Source organism: Pelophylax lessonae (assembly GCF_965119305.1).
Source record: "Pelophylax lessonae genome assembly, chromosome: 9".
Lineage (NCBI taxonomy): Eukaryota > Metazoa > Chordata > Amphibia > Anura > Ranidae > Pelophylax > Pelophylax lessonae.
The window spans coordinates 254,830,927-254,856,108 of record NC_138776.1 but is presented as its reverse complement, the minus strand read 5'-3'; the positions used below and the strand labels follow the sequence as shown (position 1 = coordinate 254,856,108).

At 46.1% G+C, this 25,182-nt stretch overlaps 2 protein-coding genes across 2 annotated transcripts in view; both read left to right on the top strand.

Moving 5' to 3' along the window:
- The first annotated feature begins 6,414 nt into the window (after window positions 1–6,414).
- The window catches only part of LOC309564377 (uncharacterized protein), a 166,714-nt gene continuing 147,946 nt past the window's right edge, over window positions 6,415–25,182 (top strand). The window contains exons 1-3 of the mRNA XM_082269004.1: window positions 6,415–6,515; window positions 6,949–7,140; window positions 7,227–7,350. Of these exons, the coding sequence (XP_082125130.1) occupies window positions 6,438–6,515; window positions 6,949–7,140; window positions 7,227–7,350 (394 nt within the window). The 5' untranslated portion in view covers window positions 6,415–6,437. The remainder of the gene's footprint in view (window positions 6,516–6,948; window positions 7,141–7,226; window positions 7,351–25,182) is intronic.
- On the top strand, window positions 7,690–18,761 carry LOC309563397 (uncharacterized protein; the record flags this gene model as incomplete). The annotated part of the gene is made up of 2 exons (XM_082267791.1): window positions 7,690–7,741; window positions 11,561–18,761. 2 exons carry the CDS (start codon window positions 7,690–7,692, stop codon window positions 17,905–17,907), a joined length of 6,399 nt encoding a protein of 2,132 aa, XP_082123917.1. The 3' UTR covers window positions 17,908–18,761.

The window sequence follows — 25,182 nt, the reverse complement described above, 5'->3', positions numbered from 1 at the left end:
CCTGTGTGCAAGATTCACTACATAACCTAACCCCACTGTTACCCCACTAAGAGAATTTTTAATTTCTCTTTCGTTCATTGACGGACACAGCTCCATATCTTCTTTGACTCTTGGGTTATGCTGCTCCCCATAGGAGTAGGACACTAGGCGGAAAAAAGTTTGACTAAGCCCATAGGGCAGTCCCAGGGGGTATACTACCACTTCCTGCTCTAGCTCTTCTGTTTTTTTCTGCCTAGTCATGAGTAAGGACCTAGATCCTTGCTGGGATCTCTGGTCCTGGCATTTTTTCCTTTTTAAACTGAATTTTTTTTCTTCTTTTATTATTTCTGTTCCTGCGAGAACTACAGTCAACTACTGGAATGGGCGACAGACTGGATATCCTAGATCTATATGGTCTTCCCAATCTGGCCAACGAGCACTTGCAGGCCTCAGCTCTGCGCTAGGTCGGCCGCAACATAGTCCCACTGGACGGGGACTGGCCGGTGAATTAAACACCTCACGAGGATGCATAGCCCTGGTCACGACCTAAGTCGCAGCATACCTCTGGCCTTCAGCACCCCCCATTCCAAGATGAGGAGGTGGTCTGCCCAGAGTGGTGCCCACCTGGTTCCATGGTGTGGTAAGTAGTGTCCCCCCTCTCCCTTTGCTGTCCCTCGGGGTCGACGTGGGCCCCTCCCTGGGATGGTCGGACCCCCGGGTTCCTTTCCATTCCCCCAGCCCCTCTAAACAGTCACGGTGGGTCCTTTCGCCCCAACCCACCCCCTACTCTCCCCCCCTCCCTGGGTGAGGTAGAAGCTGGCTTTGCCACATGCTCCAGAAGGGGGGTGTGGATGCAGTGGTTGCTGACTGGGCTGTTGGGATCACACACTGGGGTTTTTCCCAGCCCCCTAGGGGTTAGTGACTGGAGCAGGGATGTCCTTTGGGCTCCCTGCGGCAGGTATTGGGCTGGGGAGGAACGGATGTTTCATCATCCGTGGGTCTGCGCCTCACGTTGCCGGATCAGGCCGAAAATTTAGGCCGCAGCTTTGCGGTCTACTCGCGGTTGTCTGAGTGACTGTCCAAGCTGTCCGAGTGACTGACCAAGCTGTCCAAGCTGCTGGCCCAGGTGCCCGAGCTCCTAACTAAGCTGTTCGAGCTGCTGATATAGCGGACGGTACTGCCGATGGATGCACGCCTCATGCGGCTACTCGCGGCTGATGGAACTAGCTGTCCAGTCGACTGACCAAGCTGTCCGAGCTCCTATCCAAGCGTTCCGAGCTGCTGATCAAGCTAAGAGAGCTGCCGGCGGACTCGCGACTCACGCAGCCTGATTGGGCCCCAAAATTCAGGCCAAGGCTTTGCGGCCTACTCGTGGCTGGCTGTCCGAGCTGCTGGCCAAGCTGTCCGAGCTGCTGACCAGGTTGATAGAGCTGCGGATGGGTATCCGCCCCCCCCCTCAAGGGGGACCATACGGTCAGCTTGGCACCCCCCTTTAACCGGGGAGGGGTACATTTTTTAGCAAATGAAGCAGCCATTATTGTGTGGGTGAGGGTACTGCGCCCCCTCCCCCTCAATGTTAAGGGGCTCTGAATCATTTTCTAGCAAAAAAATACTGATTTTATCTTGTAAGCAACATGTGGCAGAAAAAGGCTTGGGCTCCAAGGGGTTAAAATATGACATGTTGGGTATCTATTTACTCTGCGTAACATCGTCTTTGACATTATACATAAAATTTGGGCTGATTTTACTGTTTATATAATTTTTTAATTCATTTAAGTGTATTTCTTTTAAACAAAATTGAGTTTGAAAGACTGCTGCGCAAATACTGCGTGACATAAAATATTGCAACGACCGCCATTTTATTCTCTAGGGTCTCTGCTAAAAATATATATATATCTATATGTATATATATATATCTATATATATTTATATATATATATATAGATATATATAATTGGGGGTTCTAAATAATTTTCTAGCAACAAATACTGACTTAACTTGCAAGCAACAAGTGTCAGAAATAGACTTGGTCCAGAAGGGGTTAAGGATGAGAAGAGCTATCCATTGGTCAGCCTCTGTGCTTCACCTCCCCCTCCCCCACGCGGACAATCACACTCTCCCCCCAGCCCTTTCCCTTTTCTGTGCAGAGAACACCTTAATTCCCTGAACCACGCCCACTCCCCCACCGCTTCCGGCGTTTGCGTTCCATGCCTCTCCCCGCCGAGGAGTCTCAGTGGAACGCACAGAGTGAAAGTGGGCGGGGAGCATCCCGGAAGTGGGCTATTTCCGGATCTGTGGAGAAGGGGTGAGTTTTGTGTGAGGTACTGAGGGGTCAGCAGGCTGAGTGAGGGAGAGACCATGTGAGAGAGGGGGGTACAACCTATACATCCTGTATATATTATATGACTGGGGGGGATAATAATATATATCTGTGTTTATAATATACAATGGTAGAACTTATACATATTTCCTCCATGATCATATATATATGTGGTGTTCTCTCTAGGAATATGTGATAGAAATACGCATACATGAAGATATCTCTGGGTAATACGCTTATAGCCATACATGTGGGGGGAGATGATCTCCATCGTGGGGGGGGGGGGGGGGGTAGTTCTGATCATACTAGCAGGGTAACTAAAGCCCCCATACATGTGACGAGGTTATCGGATGAACGATTGCCCCCCTTTTTTGATGCATGCTGGTCTCCGTATCGAACATAAAAGAAGTTACGAAAATTCTCCTATGACGAAATAAAAGTTGGGAAGTGATGTCATGTGATGTGTTTTCGGATGAACAGTGTACTGATTGGACAAAAATCCTGCGGTCTCGTGTCCTACCAGAAATATTATCCTACCTGCCCCTTTGGATAATTTCGGAGGAACCGTCATTGATCGGCTCTAGAAAGCTGTGTACTGATATGTACTGATATATACTAATATGTACTGATATATACTGATATGTACTGATATATACTGATATGTACTGATATATACTGATATGTACTGATGATCAGAATATCGTGCGGATGCTTTGAAAATGGTATTTTGTCGTCTGATTTTCTGATCGTGTGTATGGGCCATTACATACCGCCATTAGTGCCGCGTATACAGGATTTATATATCTCTATGGATTTATCTCACATATTGTGTGTGGTAAAAAAAAAAAAAACACACAAATGTGTATCTTTGTTTCAGTATGTCTTCTCTCTCTACCCCCCCATCCACCCCATCACTCTGTCCCCTAAACCCTCAACCGTATCACTGTGTCCCCCAGACCCCCCACCCCATCACTCTGTCCACAAGACCCTCCACCCCATCATTTTGTCCCTCAGACCCTCCACCCCATCACTTTGTCCCCCAGACCCCCAACCCCATCATCCAGACCCTCCACCACATCACCCAGACCCTCCACCCCATCTCTCTGTCCCCCCAGACCTCCACCCCATCACTCTGTCCCCCAGACCCCTACCCCATCATCCAGACCCTCCACCACATCACCCAGACCCTCCACCCCATCACTCTATCCACCAGACCCTCCACCACATCACCCAGACCCTCCACCTCATCTCTCTGTCCCCCCAGACCCTCCACCCCATCACTCTGTCCCCCAGACCCCTACCCCATCATCCAGACCCTCCACCACATCACTCTGTCCACCAGACCCCCTACCCCATCGCCCAGACCCTCCACCCCATCATATTGTTCCTCAGAACCATCACCCAGACCCTCCACCCCAACACTCTGTCCCTCAGACCCCCCACCCCATCATCCAGACTCTCCACCCTATCACTCTGTCCCTTAGACCCCCCCACCCCATCATCCAGACCCTCCACCCCATCATTTTGTTCCTAAGACCCTCCACCCTATCACTCTGTCCCCCAGACCCTCCACCCAATCACTCTGTCCCTCGGACCCTCCACCCCATCACTTTGTCCCTCAGACCCCCCCCCCCCCACCCCGTTACTCTATCCATCAAACCACCCACCCTGTCACTGTGTCCCCCAACCCTTCACTCGGTCACCCAGATCCCCCACCCCATCACTCTGTCCCCCAGATCCCCCACCCCATCACTCTGTCCCCCAGATCCCCTACCCCATCACTCGGTCCCTCAGACCCCCCACCCTTTCAGTCTGTCCCCCAGATCCCCCACCCCATCACTTGGTCCCCCAGACCCCCCACCCTTTCAGTCTGTCCCCCAGATCCCCCACCCCATCCATCACTCTGTCCCCCAGACCCCCCATCCCATCACTCAGACCCACCACCCCATCACTCTGTCCCTCAGACCCTCCACCCCATCACTCTGTCCCTCAGACCCCCCACCCCATCATCCAGACCCTCCACCCTATCACTCTGTCCCCCAGACCAATCCTCCCAATCACTTTGTCCCTCAGACCCCCCATCCCATCACTCAGACCCTTCACCCCATCACTCTGTCCCTCAGACCTCTCACCCTGTTACTCTATCCCCCAGACCCCCCACCCTGTCATTCTGTCCCCCAGACCCTCCACCCCATCACTCTCTCCCCCAGATCCCCCACCCCATCACTTGGTCCCTCAGACCCCCCACCCTTTCAGTCTGTCCCCCAGATCCCCCACCCCATCACTTGGTCCCCCAGACCCCCCATCCCATCACTCAGACCCTCCACCCCATCACTCTGTCCCTCAGACCCCCCACCCCATCATCCAGACCCTCCACCCTATCACTCTGTCCCCCAGACCATCCGCCCAATCACTTTGTCCCTCAGACCCCCCCCCCACCCCGTTACTCTATCCACCAAACCTCCCACCCCTTCACTGTGTCCCCCACCCCTTCACTCAGTCCCCCAGACCCCCCACCCTTTCAGTCTGTCCCCCAGATCCCCCACCCCATCACTCTGTCCCCCAGACCCCCCATCCCATCACTCAGACCCTCCACCCCATCACTCTGTCCCTCAGACCTCTCACCCTGTTACTCTATCCCCCAGACCCCCCACCCTGTCATTCTGTCCCCCAGACCCTCCACCCCATCACTCTGTCCCCCAGACCCTCCATCCTGTCTCTCTCTGCGCCCATCATCTCTCTCTGTCTCTTTCCTTTCTTTCTCTATTTCCTCATCCCTCTGTCTCTGCCCCCCCTTCTCCCCAATCACTCTATCCCCACTCTCTACTACTACCTTCTCTACCTCATACTACCCTCTTTCTTCCTCTCTCTGTCCTATCTGTCCCTCTCTCTGTCCTATCTGTCCCTCTCTCTGTTCTCTCTGTCCCTCTCTCTGTCCCTCTCTCTGTTCTCTCTGTCCCTCTCTCTGTCCCTCTCTCTGTCCCTCTCTCTGTCCCTCTCTCTGTTCTCTCTGTCCCTCTCTCTGTTCTCTCTGTCCCTCTCTCTGTTCTCTCTGTTCTCTCTGTCCCTCTCTCTGTTCTCTCTGTCCCTCTCTCTGTCCCTCTCTCTGTCCCTCTCTCTGTTCTCTCTGTCCCTCTCTCTGTTCTCTCTGTCCCTCTCTCTGTCCCTCTCTCTGTCCCTCTCTCTGTCCCTCTCTCTCCTCTCTCTATATCCCTTTCTCTGTTCTCTCTCTCCCTCTCTCTCCCCCTTCTCTCTGTCCCCCCCCTCCTCTCTCTCTACCCCCCAATCCTTTCTCTGTATCCCCACTATCTATCTCAAATCTCTCCCTGTCCTGTCTCTCTACCCCCCCCCCTCTCTCTACTCTGTTTCTTTTCTCTCTCTATCCCCTCTCTTCTTCCTATATCTCTCCTCCTCCAACCTTGTCAGGTTACTCTATCTCTCTCCGCAACCACATCCTCTTTCTCTACCCCCCTTTTCTCTCTCTATCCTAGTCATTGTCTGTTATTTTTCTCTCATTCCACTCCCCGTTACTCTATCCCTCTCTATCTACCCCCTGTCCTCTCTCTCTATCCTGACTTCCTCTTTGTCCTCTCGCTGTATCCCCCCTCTTTGCTTTTTCTCTATCCCCTCACCCCTATCTCTCTGTCATCTCTCCACCCCTCCCTCACTTTGTTCTCTCTCTCTCTCTTTGTCCCTCTACACCCCCCATCACCCTACCCACCTCCCCCCCCTCTACCACCCCCTTGTCTCTCTCATACTGTCCTCTTTCTCTCTTTATCCCCGCTCTTTTCCCTCTCTGTCTCTCTACCCCATGCCACCTCCTGATCACATCCTCGCTGTCTCTCTTCCCTCCTCCTCCTCCGATCACTCTATCCTTCACTCTCTACCACCATTTCCTATCTTTATACCCCCCATCACCCATTTTTCTAATTTCCTTTGTCATATGTAAAGACATGACCCCCAAACATTTATACTGTGAGCATTACTGCTACCAACCAGGAGTTGTTATAGCATTGTGCGAATTGTACTCACCATTGTTATTTCAATCCCAACACAGTCCAATCTTCAAGTTACCTTCCATTGTCTCCTAATTGTTCCTCTCCTTCACCAGGACCTCTCCACAGGGGATGTAGCAAAGATGGACAGGGACAGACATGTGATGACCAAGAAGATATTAGACCTCACCATGGAGATCATCTACCTGCTAACTGGAGAGGTGAGGAGGATTCTGGGAGGTCACATGACATCACTCTTATCTCTACTAATAAAACACAGACCTGACCGGAGAGGTGAGGAGGATTCTGGGAGGTCACATGACATCACTCTTATCTCTATTAATAAAACACAGAGCTGACCGGAGAGGTGAGGAGGATTCTGGGAGATCGCATTACATTAGTCTTATCTCTATTAATAAAACACAGATCTGACCTGAGAGGAGAGGAGGATTCTGGGAGGTCACATGACATCACTCTTATCTCTATTAATAAAACACAGACCTGACCGGAGAGGTGAGGAGGATTCAGGGAGGTCACATGACATCACTCTTATCTCTATTAATAAAACACAGAGCTGACCGGAGAGGTGAGGAGGATTCTGGGAGGTCACATGACATCACTTATAGTTATTTGCACCTTTTTCCTCATATTTAGAAATATGCAGCAGTGAAGATGACATTTATTGAGGGTCTTTTACAAGGAATGTATCCACCTGTCCTAGAAGGGTGGGGCAGTAGCCAGAGCCCCATCTTGGAGCCTGCACCCCACTCTCTAACATCTGAGAGGGACAATGACAAGAAGATTATAGAAGTCGCACAGAAGATCATCGATCTGCTGACAGGAGAGGTGAGCGGTGCCGGGAATTCTGGGACATTATCCAGTAACAGACAAGGGATGTGTCTGGATGGTGACTGTATCATTGTGTGTGTCAGGTTCCTATAAGGTGTCAGGATGTCACTGTCTATTTCTCCATGGAGGAGTGGGAGTATATAGAAGGACACAAGGATCTCTACAAGGACGTCATGATGGAGGACCGGCCGTCCCTCACATCACCGGGTAAGAGGAGACTTTATTGTAAAGGAGAGAGCAGTACGGAGGATCCACCTAGATCCCCCATCATCTGATAAACACATAGAAACAATGTATTCAGTCAGTGTGTGTGTTTCCTACAGATGGATCTAGAAATAGAAAATCACGTCCTCTGTATTCCCGGGAATCCACACAGGCAGATCACACCATCTCTCACCATCATCGGGTAAAAAGAAGTTAGATTCTCATCAAAGTGAAATTAGTTATTTTTCGTTTCTTTTTTTGTGTTCTTATCTGTTTCCATTTTACGCTCAGGGTGAAGAGTGGAGTGATGGGACAGTGCTGTGTGTAGAAGAGAGATCTTCAATGGCTGATGACCGATGTCTGCAGGAGGATATTCCTCCAGAGATCAGCAGAGGTGAGTCACTAACAAAAAGCTATTTTCCGTCTTGTTATTTTACAGTTATGATATATATTCACGGAGGATCAAAATAGTCAATCTTATATTCCTAATTGCTTACATTGAGCATCTGTGACCACATACATCACCTTGGACAATTAATCTCACCCTATCACTTGGGACTCACCTTCTTGTATATTCACTTATATTATTTTGTCTTATCCAATGTGGATTTTTTTGGACTTTATATCCATTTTTTTGAGCGCTGCACATTAATATTGTTTTACTTTAATATTTATTGACAGTCTCGATTCTAAAATGTAAAAGCTATTCTAATGGGTTTACATAATGCAGCAACATCCACAAGTCTAAGTAGGACACCCAACGTTAGAGGTGATTTATTCTTCTAAAGCAGATACATTTTTGCACACTGGTTTTGACCAGTATTCCAGTGTTTCTCTCCTTCCTCAGTTTTTCTCCATCACTCAGCTAATGTGACCCCCAACGCTGATGGAGAGGGGCAGGGGAGGGTCAAACAAGGATGCTGTGCAGGCGACTGACATCCTCCTTATCAACTGATGACGCCATTGGTCGTTAGGACGCTGACAGCAAGAAGGTTGTAACGGTGCACAATGAAAACCTGTGACTTAGTGTAACTAAAAAGGCAGCCTTTATTAACAGGGTCTTTCGGGTGTCCCTTAGCGAGGACCCCAAACAGTGTATAATGGGACTCTTGAGTGACCTACCCGTAGATGACGTTACTGGCCAGGTCATAGGAAGAGCACTGTTTCAGGCTCGTAAACTGATCCTGAGACACTGGATCTCCTCTGACCCCCCCTACAGTGGGAGAATGGATATCACAGATGGGAGACACCTTGAGGCTTGAGAAATACATTTGGCAACACCGTGGTTGTTCTAATCAATTTGAGAAATTGTGGCACTTGTGGTTAGATACCCCGGGTCTGTCACCGGTGGAGCTAGTTATGAATCGTCTCATGCTTAAGTAGGAGGGCTAAAATAACATTTTGCAGATCTGCTGGTGGGAGGATCTGTTCTTAGCCAATGGATACCCCCGGAATGGGCCTTTACACCCCTGTTCCATTATGTTCTCTGTAGAGGCTTTGTGGATTTTACCTGCTTTGTTGTGTCCTTTATTTTTAATATGTATTCCCGAACTGCGATTGACTGCTATGTATGTATTGCGGTGCGTGTACTCCCATATGGAAGAAAAATATATTTCCAATATATTTAGGGAAAACATTTTTAGAAATATATTGAATATGGCCAAAATTGTAGTATTTCAAATATATTTCCAATATATTTGGGAAAAATAAATTAAGAATGTTTTTTTAAAATATATTTTTAAATATATTTTCTTCCACGTGGGCCGTATAACGTTGATACTCTGTAGTGGATCTCAAAATCAATAAAGACATTTTGTTTCAGATAAAAAAGGCAGCCTTCATCCACATGCCAGCTTATTTACAATTTTTTGGGCAATTTTTAGATATATTGCCAAGACACCCCAGGGTGCCTGGGCACACTGGTTGAAAAAGGCTGTCCTAGAGTAAACAATAGCCAAAAAAAATGGAAGGCCTCACTGTGGCTCTTGGGGACAAGAGATCTCCTCCTGCTCAGGATCCATGTCCAGGAGGGGCCACAGCTCAGTTGGAACTGCGATGGATGCAGCAGATCTCAGTGACTGAGCCAAGATGGCCATTGTACATATCCCAGGAGGGGAGCTCCAAGGCTTGGGAGGAGGCTGTTTCCTCCCAGAGTGGCCCTTCGCTGGCATGGACGGCTCGGGGGGAACAGTCCCCGGTCAGGATGCAGCAACTTGCTAAACAAGATGGCGGAGATTGCCACAGCAGGGTTGTGTCAGCCAGAAGCCTAAGCTCTCAGCAGAGCTTCTTCTCACTCCCGCATCCAACCACACTCCCCGGGGGACAAGAGCTCTGACCAAACCCAAAAGTGGTTTTATTGGAAGGAAATAAAATGCTCACTCAAATACAAACAGGAGCTTAGACTTTCCCCTACAGCTTTTGAGTTCTAAGATGGCACACTGACCGCGATGCAGAACATAGTCCTTAAACGACAACAAACACAAGGGCGCACCGGCCTAGTGCATATTATCTCTTAGACAGGTTTATTAAAATAATAGATTAAAAATACTCACAAACGAGTTTCTTTATAAAAAGCACATCAAATAGATATAAAATCCTCAGCAACAAGATCGGGATTGAATCGTCCCCTGAAGCTGTGCAGGCTTACGCGTTTCGAGGCAGCGCCTCTTCTTCAGAGCCTGAAGTCCTTGACTTGAGACTATGGGTGGAGAGTTTCAGGGGTGAGGAGGAGAGAGGATACACTCCTTCCCAGACGCCCTTCCCTACCCCTTGTCACAGCACAATCCCCCCCCCTTTTTTTTTTTCTCTTAGCCATCCTTTATATCTCTTTGTAGCCACCACCCATTCCCTGATCCTCCTCTTAAGTCCTGATTCTTCCCCAGGACAACCCCTAATACTGCGTTTAAACTAAAACTTTGGAGAAGTTCCCGGGAAACTTATTACCAACTATTTTCTATCCTTAGAGGGGACTTTTATGTTGTTGTTCGCCATACCGTACATGTCGTGAGGAATATTCGTATGTTTGTAGGTTGTTTATGTATGCATTTATTGACATTGAACGGCTTTCAACTTTTATTGTCTCGGTTTTAAGCCTTATGTTTCTTGTATGTTGTTTTGAACTTCTCCCTACAATAAATTTAACCACTTCTGGACCGGAAGATTTTCCCCCTTTATGACCAGGCCCTGTTTTGCGATTCGGCACTGCGTTACTTTAACGGACAATTGCGCGGTCGTGCGACGCTGTACCCAAATAAAATTGATGTCCTTTTTTTCACAAATAGAGATTTCTTTTGGGGTTATTTGATCACCTGTGAGTTTTTTTTATTTTTTTTTTTGCGCTATAAACAAAAAAAAGAGCGACAATTCTGGAAAAAAAAAACAATATTTTTCACATTCTGCTATATAACATTCTCCAAAAAAAAATTGAAAAATCAAATTTTTTTTAACATTTTAGGCCAATTTGTTTTCTGCTACATATCTTTGATAAAAAAAATTGCAATAAGCGTATTTTGATTGGTTTGCGCAAAAGTTATTGTGTCTACAAACTACGGGAAAGATATGTCATTTTTGTTTTTTACTAGTAATGGCGGCGATCTGCGATTTTTAGCGGGGCGGCGACATTGCGGCGGACAGATCGGACCCCTAACTGACATTTTTGACACTTTTGGGGGGACCAGTGACATTACTACAGTAATCAGTGCTATAAATATGCACTGTCACTGTACTAATGACACTGGCAGGGAAGGGGTTAACACTGGGTGATCAAGGGGTTAAATGTGAGCCTAGGGGCGTGTTTTTAACTGTGGGAGGGTGTGGCTTGTGAAATGATCATAGAGACCTGTGTTCCTATTTAGAAGGATCACAGGAGCTCTGCGATCTTTCCAGAGAGAACGGTCTGCTGTGTTTATAACATCTGCCCATCCTTCTCTCAACGGGGAAAGTTTGCGGGTGTCAGGCGGCAATCGCAGCTGCCTGCCCCGTGCATTGTAGTCCCCGCTGCCAAATGGGTGTGGGAGCGCGCCGCCGGCGGCGTGCGGGAGCCCCCTAGCTGCAGGCACGCGACCAAAGTAGGTCTACGCCGTTTTGCGAAGGAGGGCCGCACTGCTGCAGTAAAAAGGCAGCGGGCGGTCGGGAACCGGTTAAAAAAATAAAGAAAATAAATAAGGGCCAGCAAATCTGGAAAGATTTACATTTTTTTTTTATTTCCCTGCAGATGGACAACACACAGGATGGACACCACACAGAAGAAGCTCAGAGGAACGTCTCACCTGTAGCATGAATGAGGATGATGATGTAGAAGATTTTCAAGGAGAAAACCTTGTTACCCCCAATATCCATCCAGGACCTCACAGTGCAGATACATCTACAGATCCCTCTAATTCCAAGAATACTTTTACTGAAGAGGCACATTCTGTTATGCCAAGGATCCATCCAGGACTTCAGAGTGTGGATAGCTTACTCAATCCATCTAATTGTGAGGAACCTTCTCCCATGAAACTGGATACTGTTAGCCCAAATATCCTTTCAGCACTTAGCAGATCGCCAGATCTCTCTTTACCCAATGAACCTCCTGATAAATTGCATACTGCCCCAAATAGTCCAGAACTTCGTGGATCACTCCACCCTATTAATCCCCAAGAATCTTCTCCTGATGTATCCCATACTCTCACCCCAAACATCCATCTGATGCTGCAAAATACAGATGAGTCACTGGATCCCACTAATCCTGAGGAATCCGCTCCCCATACTGTTACCTCAAATATCAATCTGGGACTTCGCAATATGGATAGACCACCAGATTCTAAATCCTCTCCCTTTTGGTCTCATACAGTTACCCCAAATATCCATTTAGCACTTAACAGTTCACCAGATCCCTCTCATCCCAAAGAATCTTCTCCCGCTCAATCACAGACATATGTAAATATTACTTCAGGACTTCATATTTCAGACAGATCAGTAGATGCCTCTAAGCTTAAGGAATCTTCTCCTATACATGCCTATACTTTGGCTCCAAAAATCCATTCAGCACATGAAAGTTCTCTTGATGGATCACCTGCCTTTTTCGTAAATTTCCCTCCAGGAGCTCCTAGTGTGGATAGATCAGCAGATCCCTCTAACCCAAGAGATTTTTTTCCAGAAAAATCACAATATGTTACCCTACATATGCACTTAGAACCTTCCAATGAACATAGATCACCCACTCCTGAGGCATGCCACCCCATCCGGTCCCAAACTGCTACTGCAAATATGCATTCAGAATGTCACAGGTCACCGGATCCCTGTTATGTTGGAGAATCTTCTACTTCACATACTATTCAAAATGGCAGTTCAGGAGCTCACAATATGGACAGATTATTCGATCCTGAAGAATCTACTGTTACATTACATACTATTTCACATGTCGGTCCAGGACCGCACAGTGCAGAACGATCACCAGACCCCCATTATCTTGACAAATCTTTTGCTACATCACACTCTATTCCACATGTCACTTCAGTACCTCTCAGTGAGGATAGATCACAAGATCCCTGTTATTCTCCTGAATCTTCTGCTACATCACCTACTATTCCAAATGTCAATTCAGAACCTCACAGTACGGAAAGATTACCAGATCCCTCTTATCCTGATGAATCTTTTGATATATCACCTGCTATTTCAAATATCAATTCAGGACCTCACAGCAAGGATAGATCACCAAATCTCTGTTATCATGATGAATCTTCTTCTACATCACCTACTATCCCAAATGTCATTTCAGAAGTTCACAGTGCTGATAATCCACCCGATCCCGTTAATTCCTGGGTATCTTTTCTCATGACGTTACATACCGGTGGATCAAATATGCATTCATCGTTTGCCACATCACTGAATCCCTCTGACCAGGATGATTCTTGCGATAAGCAACTTCCTGTGCCAAATATGAATCCAGGATTTCGTAGTTCATCCATAACACCAGATTTTACTAATCCTGAGGAATCTTCTGATAAAACCAATGCTGTCACTCCAAACCTCCAACCAGATCATTATAGTTTAGATAGAATACCGGACCTTACTTATCCTGGAAAACCTCATATGGTCACCCAAGATGTTCATCAGGAATTACCCAGTGTGGATAGAACATCGAATTCTCTGGAATCCTCTCTCGTAAAGTCTCCTGTCATAATCCAGTCTAAATTAAACACATTTTTGGATCCCTCGTATTCTGTTGAAACTTCTGGTTCATCACAGACTTCTGCAAAAATCCATTCAGGTTTTGACAAGGCAGATAGATCAACAGATTACCTTGATCTTGGGGTATCTCCTCTCCTGGAGTCACATACTGTTAGCTTGAATACCCAAGCAATAATTAACGGATCACCGGATCCTTCTTACCTTGTTGAACCCTCTGAAATATTGCATACTTCCCTAAATATCAATGCAGGACTTTACAGTACAAGCAGATCAATGCATCCCTTGAATCCCAATAATGAATCTTCTCTTGATATAACCCATACTCAAAATATCCATCTAGTCCATCACTATGCAGATAGAGCACTAGATCATACAAATCCTGAGGAATCCTCTGATGAAAAACCACGTACTGACACCCCAGATATCCATCACAGTGTGAGTAGAACACCGGATCCTGAGGTGTCCTTCCCAATGAAGTTGCATAATATCACCTCAAATATATATTCAGAACCTAATTATCCAGATCCATCATTTTCTGACACTTCCTCAGTTGGATCAGATACTGCTCCTAACATCCATTCAGGCCTACAGACTGCTGATAGATCAGAGGATCCCCCTATTGATTATTTGTTATCCAATAAATTACTTATGACCTTGAATGTCAATCCAGAACTTCACCTTTTGGATAAATCATCCATTTCTTCTTATCCCGAGGAATACTCTTCCATGAAGTCACTTATTATTAGCCCAAATATCCGTTCATTACGTGGGAGATCACCAGATCCCTCTCCAATTGAATCATCTGAAAAATTGCATACTGCTCCGAATATCAGTCTTGGACTTCAGAGTCCAGACAGATCACTGCATACTTCTTATCCCGAGGAACTGCATACTTCTTATCCCGAGCAATGTCTTTTTGATATAGCCAATGCTATCAACCCAAATATCCATTCGGGACATCATAGTATGGTTACAACACTGGATCCTGAGGTAACTTCTCACATGAAGTCACAAACTTTTACTCCAAATTTCCATTCACTAAACAGATCACCGGATTTGTATTACCCTGATGAATCTACTGCTAAATCACAGTCATCCCCAAATAACTGCGCAGGACATCGCAGTCAAAACAGATCACCAGAACCCTCCATAGCTGAGCAATCTCCTCCCAATGTATCACTTTGTGTTGACTCGAATGTCCTCCTGGAACAGGACAGTGTGAACAGATCACCAGAACCCTCCAAAGCTGTGCAATCTCCTCCCAGTGTATCACCTAATGTTGACTCGAATGTCCTTCTAGAACATGACAATGTGAACAGATCACCAGAACTCTTCATAGCTGAGCAATCTCCTCCCGATGTATTGCTTAGTGTTGAATCGAATGTCCTTCTAGAACATGACAGTGTGAACAGATCACCAGAACTCTCCATAGCTGAGCAATCTCCTCCTAATGTATCACTTTGTGTTGACTCGAATGTCCTCCTGGAACAGGACAGTGTGAACAGATCACATGAAACCTCCAAAGCTGTGCAATCTCCTCCAGATTTATCACCCAATGTTGACTCGAATGTCCTTCTAGAACATGACAATGTGAACAGATCACCAGAACTCTTCATAGCTGAGCAATCTCCTACCGATGTATTGCTTAGTGTTGACTCGAATGTCCTTCTAGAACATGACAGTGTGAACAAATCACCAGAACTCTCCATAGCTGTGCAATCTCCTCCAAATGTATCGCTTAGTGTTGACTCAAATGTCCTTCCGGAACACGACAGCGTGAACACATCACCAGAACCCTCCAAAGCTGTGCAATCTCCTCCAAATGTATCACCCAATGTTGACTCGAATGTCCTTCTAGAACATGACAATGTGAACAGATCACCAGAACTCTTCATAGCTGAGCAATCTCCTCCCGATGTATTGCCTAGTGTTGACTCGAATGTCCTTCTAGAACATGACAGTGTGAACAGATCACCAGAACTCTCCATAGCTGTGCAATCTCCTAATGTATCGCTTAGTGTTGACTCAAATGTCCTTCAGGAACACGACAGCGTGAACACATCACCAGAACCCTCCAAAGCTGTGCAATCTCCTCCTAATGTATCACCTAATGTTGACTCAAATGTCCTTCTAGAACATGACAATGTGAACAGATCACCAGAACTCTTCATAGCTGAGCAATCTCCTCCCGATGTATCACCTAATGTTGACTCGAATGCCCTTCCGGAACACAACAGTGTGAACAAATCACCAGAAACCTCCATAGCTGAGCAATCTCCTCCCAATGTATCACTTAGTGTTGACTTGAATGTCCTTCCAGAACATCAAAGTGTGAATAGATCACTCAACCACTCTCATCCTATGGAATACTTTCCCACGAACCCATGCTTTGTTTCCCCCAATACCTGTTCACTTAGCAGATCACCGGATTCTTGTTATCCCGATGAATCCATTGCTAAATCACACTCCTCTACAAATATCCATGCAGGGCATCACAGTGAAAACGGATCACCAGATCCCTCCATAGCTCAGCAATCTCCTCCCAATGTATCACTTAGTGTTGACTTGAATGCTCTTCCAGAACATCAAAGTGTGAATAGATCACCCAACCAATCTCATCCTACAGAAGTCTTTTCCATGAAGTCACACTCTGATTCCTCCAATATCTGTTCACTTAACAGATCACCAAATTCCCATCACCCTTATGAATCCTCTGCTAAATCACATTCATCTCTAAATATCCATGCAGAGCATCACAGTGAAAACAAATCACCAGATCCCTCTATAGCGAAGCAATCTCATCCCAATGTTTCCCTTAGTGGTGACTCGAATGTCCTTCCAGAACCTCACAGTGTAGAAAGATCACCCAACTGCTCTCACCTTCAGGAATTATTTTCCATGGAGTCTCATACTGTCATCCCAAATGTAGGATCAGCATTCAAAGGTGCTGACAGATCACCAGGTCCCCTTAATCTTAATGAATATTCTATTGATGCATCACAGACAGTGACCCCAAAATGTCATAGCTCCTTGAGATCCCTGGATCCGATTTATAATCCGGAGGAATCCTCTCCTATCAAACCACATACCATCTGTCCAATTAGTCCTCTGGAACTTAGAGTGGATAGATCACCAGATAATGAAGTATCTTTTTCACAATCAGTTACTCAAGATGCTGACCTAGTACATCACAATGTGGATAGTCAACACAGCCCTTCTAACCCAAAAGAATCTAGATCCACGGAATCACCTCCAAATACAACAGATATTCTTCAAGAACTATGCAATGCTCACCGATGTCTCGATTCCTCTGGCCTTCACGAGTCTTTTCAAGCTCTCAATCTAAATATCTACTATGAACCCCATAGTGCTCAAAATTTAGCAGATCCCTGTGATCCTGAGGAACTTCCACCAGATGGGTCTGTTGCTATTACGCCAACTAACCATCTAGAAATTTGCAGCTTAGATAGATCACCCAAATCCTCTGAGGGATCTTCTTTGGAGAAGTCATATTATGTTCTCCCAAACATCAATTTAGAACCTCACAAGACTGATCAATCCCCAGACATCTCAAATCTTCAGGAAACCACTTTCGAGCAGACATATACTGTTTCCCAAAATAATGATCTGGCACTTGAGAAGCGTCCTCAAAATAAGTCACATGCCCGTAACCTAAATCCCTCTGACCGTAAGCAGTCTCTTCCTAAACGATCGGGTTGTGCGACTAGCAAGAAAGATCAAAACGGTCTCACAGAATTTTCATGTTCAGTATGCGGCAGATGTTTTAGACGTCAGTCAATATTTCTTAAACATTGGGGAATTTACTGTGGGAAAAACTATAGAGAAAAGCCTCCTCTGAAGAAACCTCGTAAGAAAAAATCTGAAAAAAAGTCATCCCCACCTGCTAAACGGGGAGAATTATTTAAAAAGAAAGCAGTTGTTCTCAAAGAACCAAATACTCAGCAGTCTAAGGGGCCTTATCCATGTCCTGAATGTGGGAAATTCTACTCCCAGAAGTCAAATCTCCTCCAGCATCGGAGAATACATACGGGCGTGAAACCCTTTTCCTGTCTACATTGTGGCAAATGTTTCACCAAGAAAATAAGTCTTGTGACTCACATCAGAATTCATTCAGGAGAAAAGCCATTCACATGCAAACAGTGCGGGAAATGTTTTGGCCAGCAGGCTCACCTCGATCGACACCGCAAAATGCACACTGGGGAGAAGCCATATCCATGTCCCGAATGCGATAAATCCTTCCTTCAGAAATGTGATATGGTTAAACACCGGAGGATTCACACGGGACAGAGACCTTATGTGTGTTCTGAGTGTGGGAAGTCGTTCACGGAGACCTCGGGTCTTAAAAGACATCGAAGACTTCATAGGTGATATTTAATAATTACTGCGATCTCCTCCAAGAGACTAAATTTGATTCATCACAACATTCACACGAGAGAAGCAGGAAGCCTAGTCATTGAAGAAGACCATATTCATGTCCTAAATGCTATAAATACTTCCTTCAGAAATGCGATTTAGTTACACAAAAGAGGATTCACAGGGGACAGAGACCTTATCTGTGTTCTGAGTGTGGGAAGTTGTTGACACAGACGTCAGGCCTTAAAAGACACCAAAGACTTCACCGGTGAGAGGTATCGACTACTGTGATCTCCTCCAATAGACCCAAGACGTTGAAGACTTCACCACTGAGAGATATCAACTACTGTGATCTCCGCCAGGAGACCAGATCTGATCCATCACAACATTCACACAAAATAAGCAGAAAGCCTAATTATTGAAGAAGACCATATTCAAGTCCTGAATGAGATAAATCCTTCAGAAATGTGATCTGGTTAAACACCGGAGGACTTATACGGGACAGAGACCTTATCTGTGTTCTGAGTGTGGGAAGTCATTCACAGAGACGTCAGGCCTTAAAAGACATTGAAGACTTCACCGGTGAGAGATATCGGCTACTGTAATCTCCTCCAAGAGACCAAAGACATTGAGGACTTCACCACTGAGAGATATCAACTACTGTGATCTCTGCCAGGAGACCAGATCTGATCCATCACAACATTCACACAAAATAAGCAGAAAGCCTAATTATTGAAGAAGACCATATTCAAGTCCTGAATGAGATAAATCCTTCAGAAATGTGATCTGGTTAAACACCGGAGGACTTATACGGGACAGAGACCTTATCTGTGTTCTGAGTGTGGGAAGTCATTCACAGAGACGTCAGGCCTTAAAAAGACATTGAAGACTTCACCGGTGAGAGGTATCGGCTACTGTAATCTCCTCCAAGAGACCAAAGACATTGAGGACTTCACCACTGAGAGATATCAACTACTGTGATCTCTGCCAGGAGACCAGATCTGATCCATCACAACATTCACACAAAATAAGCAGAAAGCCTAATTATTGAAGAAGACCATATTCAAGTCCTGAATGAGATAAATCCTTCAGAAATGTGATCTGGTTAAACACCGGAGGATTTACACAGGACAGAGACCTTATCTGTGTTCTGATTGTGGGAAGTCATTGACAGAGACATCGGGCCTTAAAAGACATTGAAGACTTCAGCTGTGAGAGATATCGACACTGTGATCTCCTCCAAGAGACCAAATCTGATCCATCACAACATTCACACTAGAGAAGTGGGAAGCCTAATCATTGAAGAAGACTTTATTTATGTCCTGAATGCGCTAAATCCTTCCTTCAGAAATGTGATTTGGTTAAACACCAGAGGATTCACACGGTACAGAGACCATATTTGATCCATCACAACATTCATATGAGAGAAGCAGGAAGCCTAATTGTTGAAGAGGACCATTTAGTGTCCAATGTGGAGGACATTTAGAGAAGATATTACGCTTTAGTGTGCATTAAAGGATAAAGTTAGTTGAAGCCATCTCCAAATTCACCAATGGACGTTCCAACCGAAACTCCAAGGTGGGGTGGGAACAGTGCCAAGAACTACAAGAAGAAGAGGTCAGCACTTCCCAAACCTCCAGGAGGCTTATGAAGCCAACAGGTGCCTGAGCCTATTATATATGGATTATCACTTTTAATGGATGTATATGTCATTTTTAACTCTTCTCATTTATATTTCAATTTTGTTCTGAGAATGCTTTTATTGTTTTTAAATTGTTGGAGTTGGTTTTACTTAAATAAGACAACAGCTCCAATACCCATTTTGCCTCTTTGAAAGACAATGCTGTGAAAGGGCTTCAGAACTTACATGCACATGTTCCATAACCTCCTGCTGATGGACAGCAGAGCTCATGCAGGACCAGTGGCAGGAAAGCTGCATCAACACAACTGAGCTGGTGCAGTTGCCCTGCGAAATGTCCACAGGCACATAACAAAGTTTTTTAACATTTTAGGCCAATTTGTTTTCTGCTACATATTTTTGGTAAAAAAAATCGCAATAAGCGTATTTTTATTGGTTTGCGCAAAAGTCATTGCGTCTACTAACTACGGGAAAGATTTGTCATTTTTTATTGTTTTTTTTTTTTTACTAGTAATGGCAGCGATCTGCAATTTTTTTTTTTTTTTGCGGGACTGTGACATTGCGGCGGACAGATCGGACCCCTAACTGACATTTTTGACACTTTTGGGGGGACCAGTGACATTACTACAGTAATCAGTGCTAAAAATATGCACTGTTACTGTAATAATGACACTGGCAGGGAAGGGGTTAACACAGTGGGTGATAAAGGGGTTAAATGTGAGCCTAGGGGAGTGATTCTAACTGTATAGGGGCGAGGCTTGTGAAATGATCACAGAGACCTGTGATCCTATATAGAAGGATCACAGGCACTCTATGATCATTCCAGAGAGAAGAACGGTTAGATGTGTTTACAACCGTTGACCGTTCTCTCTCAGCGGGGAGCGATCGCGGATGGCAGACGGCAATCGGAGCCGCCTGCCCCGTGCATCGGAGTCCCCGCTGACGAGTGGGGGGTGGGAGCGCGCCCCCTTGCTGCAGGCGCGCGACTGATGTAGACCTACGTCGGTTCGCGCAGGAGGGGCTGCCTGCCGCAGTGAAACTGCGGCGGGTGGTCCGGAAGCGGTTAACCAATACCAGGCACTCTCACCCCCTTCCTGCCCAGGCCAATTTTTAACTTTCAGAGCTGTCGTACTTTGAAGGACAATTGCGTGGACTCTGCACCCAAATTAAATTTTTATCATTTTTTTTAAACAAATTGGTGGTATTTAATCACCTCTGTTTTTTTTTTATTTTAATTTTTTTGCTAAACAAACAAAAGTAGACTGAAAAAAAAACATGTCGTCTTAGATTCTGTTATAAGTAATTTTTTCTTTTCCACTGATGTGCACTGATAAGGCTGCACTGATGTGCGCTGATGAGGCTGCACTGATGATCACTGATATGCTGCACTTATGAGCACTGATGAGGCTGCACTGATGGGCACTGATGATCAATGCCCTGATTATCAGTGCAAAGAATGTACTCACTGTGCCCTGTTAGCCTTGCCAGTTATCGGCTCTCCTTTCCTCACGCAGAGAACAGCATGTGAGGAAAGGACTGACGATAACTGGCAAGTCTGTTTACATGTGACCAGCTGTGATTAAACACAGCTGATCACATGGTAAAGGGCCGCTGTGATTTGCCCTTAACCACGATCTGTGATCAGCTGTGTCCAAAAGACACAGCAGTCACGCATCGCTCCCCAGGGGGCTCTGTTCTGGGAGGACATCCATGGATGCCCTCTCGGGACTGGAGAGGCGTGCTTTAGCCGCGTTTCGGCTATAGCACGGTAGGGAAAAGGTAAATGCTGCAAATTACCTCCACCTTTGAACCAGGCTTTCGTAATTAATTGTGACACGGGCAACAGCCTTAAAGCCCATAGGTTCGGATAAGAGGCTCAGGAATGCAGTATGATGCCATGATAGACATGTTTGTAAATTGCTTTATTATTGATAAGAGAAAAAAAATGCAATAATATATATATTTATTAATTGAATAAGAATATGACTATATTTTTCTATTAAAGTGTTGATTATATTCTCCTATTAAAGTATAGAATAAAACCAGAGTTTCTTATAAACGATTGTTTCATTGCTGATTTATGTAGTGCTACTTTCGCAGGAGCCGCTTGGTTGATTGGGTTCTCTGTTCTTTGCCTCGACTTTGTGAACAACCTCAGCCCAACTGACACTCTTGGTTGAATAAAAACTGCTGGAAACACGTATACGAACTCAAGTATAGATACCATTAACTCGACTGGGAATCCTGTGTACCAGGAAATAGACGTGTAGCACTACCCCCCGCAAGGACAGCTAGTAAATGGCTCCCCTATTCCTGCATAGCCAGGCAACACTCATTTTCCACTTGTACTCGGACACAAGAAATCAGTTTTCGGGATTGTTTTATTAAGGATATCAACTTGGATGGGGTAGAGGGGTTATGGGATGCCCAACTTGACTGAAAACAATGAATGAAGACAACGTCCTTTCTCTGTACAAAGTAAGGATTCTGGACTCTTCTCCTTCCTGGACAACCTCAGTCCTTTGAGGATCAGTGGAAAAAGTCCCTGGAGGATTAGGAGCTCTTAGTCCCTTTTAGAAACATAGCACAACATGTTGCAAACTGTATGCATGAGTATCCCCAGCTCTAGTCTGCAGGCATTACCAGCCCACCTGGCTGCTCTGAAGAACTCCCCCCTGCACCCCCCTTTACATCACCCCCCACACACACACACAGCACTGTCCCCTTTACACCACCCCCTCACACAGCACTGCCCCCCGTTACATCTTCCAACCCACAGCACTGCCCCCTTTAAATCACCCCCCCCCCCCCCACACAGCACTGTCCACTTTACATATCCACACAGCAATGCCCCCCTTTACATCTCCCCACCACAGCACTTGCCCCTCCCTTTACATCTTCCAACCCACAGCACTGCCCCCCTTTACATCACCACCCCCACAGCACTGGCCCCTTTACATCTCCCCACCACAGCACTTGCCTCTTCTTTTACATCTCTCCCTCCCCCCACAGCACTGGCCCCTTATACATCTCCCCACCACAGCAATTGCCCCCCCTTTACATCCCCCCCCCACAGCACTGCCCCCCTTTACATCTACCCCCACCACACACAGTACTGCCCCCCTACAAATCTTCCTCCCCACCAGCACTTGCCCCCCTTTAAATCACCCCACACAGCACTGCTCCCTTTAGATCTCACCCCACTTGCCCCCCTTCACATTACCCTCCCCCTTACAGCACTGCTCCTCTTTCACATTACCCTCCTGCCACAAAAATGTTCTCTGCCCCTTCACATCTGCCTTCAAATCACCCCCACGCACACAGCACTGCCGCCTTCACGTCACCCCCCTGCCTCTCCCCCACCCCCTCTTCACAGCCTTGTTCTCTTGCCTAGCTTACACAGAGCAGAGAGTGGCCAGGAGGCACATCAACACTGGATGGAGGGCAGGAGCAGAGGGCTGCTGTGGATAACTTTTCCGATTAACAAGTTAGTGATTGGTTTCTAGGGCCGCCCAGTGTCCTAGGAACCAATCACCTGCTAGTTAATCTGTAAAGATAACTCATGCAGCTCCCGCCCTCCATCTAGTGTGGCTGTGCCTCTCGTTCTCTCGTTGCTATCCCCTGCTTTCCACGCTGCCTTGAGAATGACAGCAGTGAAGGCCAAGGAAAAGGAAGGATCCTAAGTGGTGCGACCACAGGTCCAGGTGGAACTGCAGCTCAGTCCAGATCTGGACCGCGGTCCGCCATTTAGGGATTCCTATTCTAGAGCATTCTAGAATTATAGTGGGAGGAAAAACAGATTAAGCAGCCTGAATATGAAACTCCAGCCAATCCCAGAAAGTGGCGGAAGAACTCGTAAATAGTTTGGGGCCTGAGTTCCTGGGATCAGTCCTGCTTGAGGACACCCCTGTGCAGGGGCTCTGCCCATGGGGCAGGATTTCTGAAGGTGCCATCTAGAAGACATCGAGGTCCCAGCTAAGGCTTCAGCTAAGGGGCCTATTTGCAAAATGATAGCCCTGGAGTTTGGGTCTGAAGATAATCACTGGAGAGTACCAGGAGGAAGTTGGGGGAAAGGTGTCCTATGGGGGTGTGAGTTTGTGTCTCCCTCACTGGAGAGTGGCTGGTGCCAACTGTGGCCATGTGAGTAAATGATCTAGTGCACTTGCAGGTTCTAGTGAGGAAAGTGGCATGGCCCGCATACCTTTGGACATGATTTCCCTACGGGAGTATCTCACCTAACATTATATTTGTGTTGCAGGGGATGCCCGAAATCTGAGTTGTGTCTTAGTGCAGACTTCTGGGAAAATCAGTGAACCACTCACACAAGCAGGAAGTTACATTTTTCTTTTTTTTTGGTTTTGGGGGGGGCGTTCTGTACACCATATGTGTACAGAGCATTTCCAGATTGCCATATTGCATTGAATTTTACAGAAAATTGCAGCAGCTGCAGATTGAAAAGCAAATAAAAATTTTAATAACATTCATTCAATTACGATATGACTTGTGTAGCAATTGTACGGTATATGCTATACATTTTTTTTTCCCACACAAAAGTGGAGTTACGCTTTAAGGAGACCACAGCCTATCTGTGGAATAGAAAGGGTTTAGGAAAATGCCCTAAACCACAATCATGCTTTAATCCCACTCCTTTTGTGTTGTAGCCTGCTTACTGTCACTTTTTTCAGAATGCAACCAAGAAGCCGAATATATGTAGAGGTGGATGGATGGCATGGAACTGTATGGCAAGATCTGCGGTCATGGGGGGGGATCCTCCAACTGTTGTCTAACCAGCCTGGAAAGGAACTTCTCACCAGGCAGGAACTGTGGTGTGGCACTGGAACCAGGGCCGTAGATAAGGTGGTACCACCATAGTTACATAGTAGTTGAGGTTGAATAAAGACAACAGTCCATCCAGTTCAACCTGTGTAGGTGCCAGTCCTCCTATACGGGGGCCCAGGCCAGTAGGGGGGCCCAGGCAGTAGGGTAAATCGGATGTGGGCAGGAAGGGTGATCGGTGTGGCAGGGGGCACTTAACTGGACCCATCCCCTGTATGGCTTTCTCTACAGCAGCCGAGAGCTGGCTTTTTCTCTCCCTCCCTTTGGCTTTCAGCTGCTGCAGAGAGAGCCATACAAAGGATCGGTTCAGTAATTGCTCCCCTGCCACACCGATCCCCCTCCCTGTGCACTATAAATTTCCCCCAGCAGCGAAGGCCCTCCTGTGTGCCCCCCCCCACAGTGCTGATGACTTCCATCCTCCCCTTCCCGCTGGCAGTTGCAAGCACACAATAGGATCCTTCAAGTTTGAGAGTGGGGGGAAGGATCCGTTAAATATGTTGTATTTACAAGCAAGTGTTAGTGAAAGTAACGCAGTGCCGAATCGCAAGAAAATGGCATGATCGTTAAGGGGGGGAAATCTTCTGGTCCAGAAGTGGTTAAGGGCCGCCCTGCCGCAGTAAATGTACACGGGGCAGTCTTTAAGTGCTTAAGATTCAAAAAAGTGTATTTTCTTTCCCCTAAAAACATAAAAAAATTGCAACCACCGCTATTTTATTCTCTAGGGGTCTCTGCTAAAAAATGTTTTATATATATATATATATATATATATATATATATTATATATATATATTTAGATATTTATTTTATATATATAT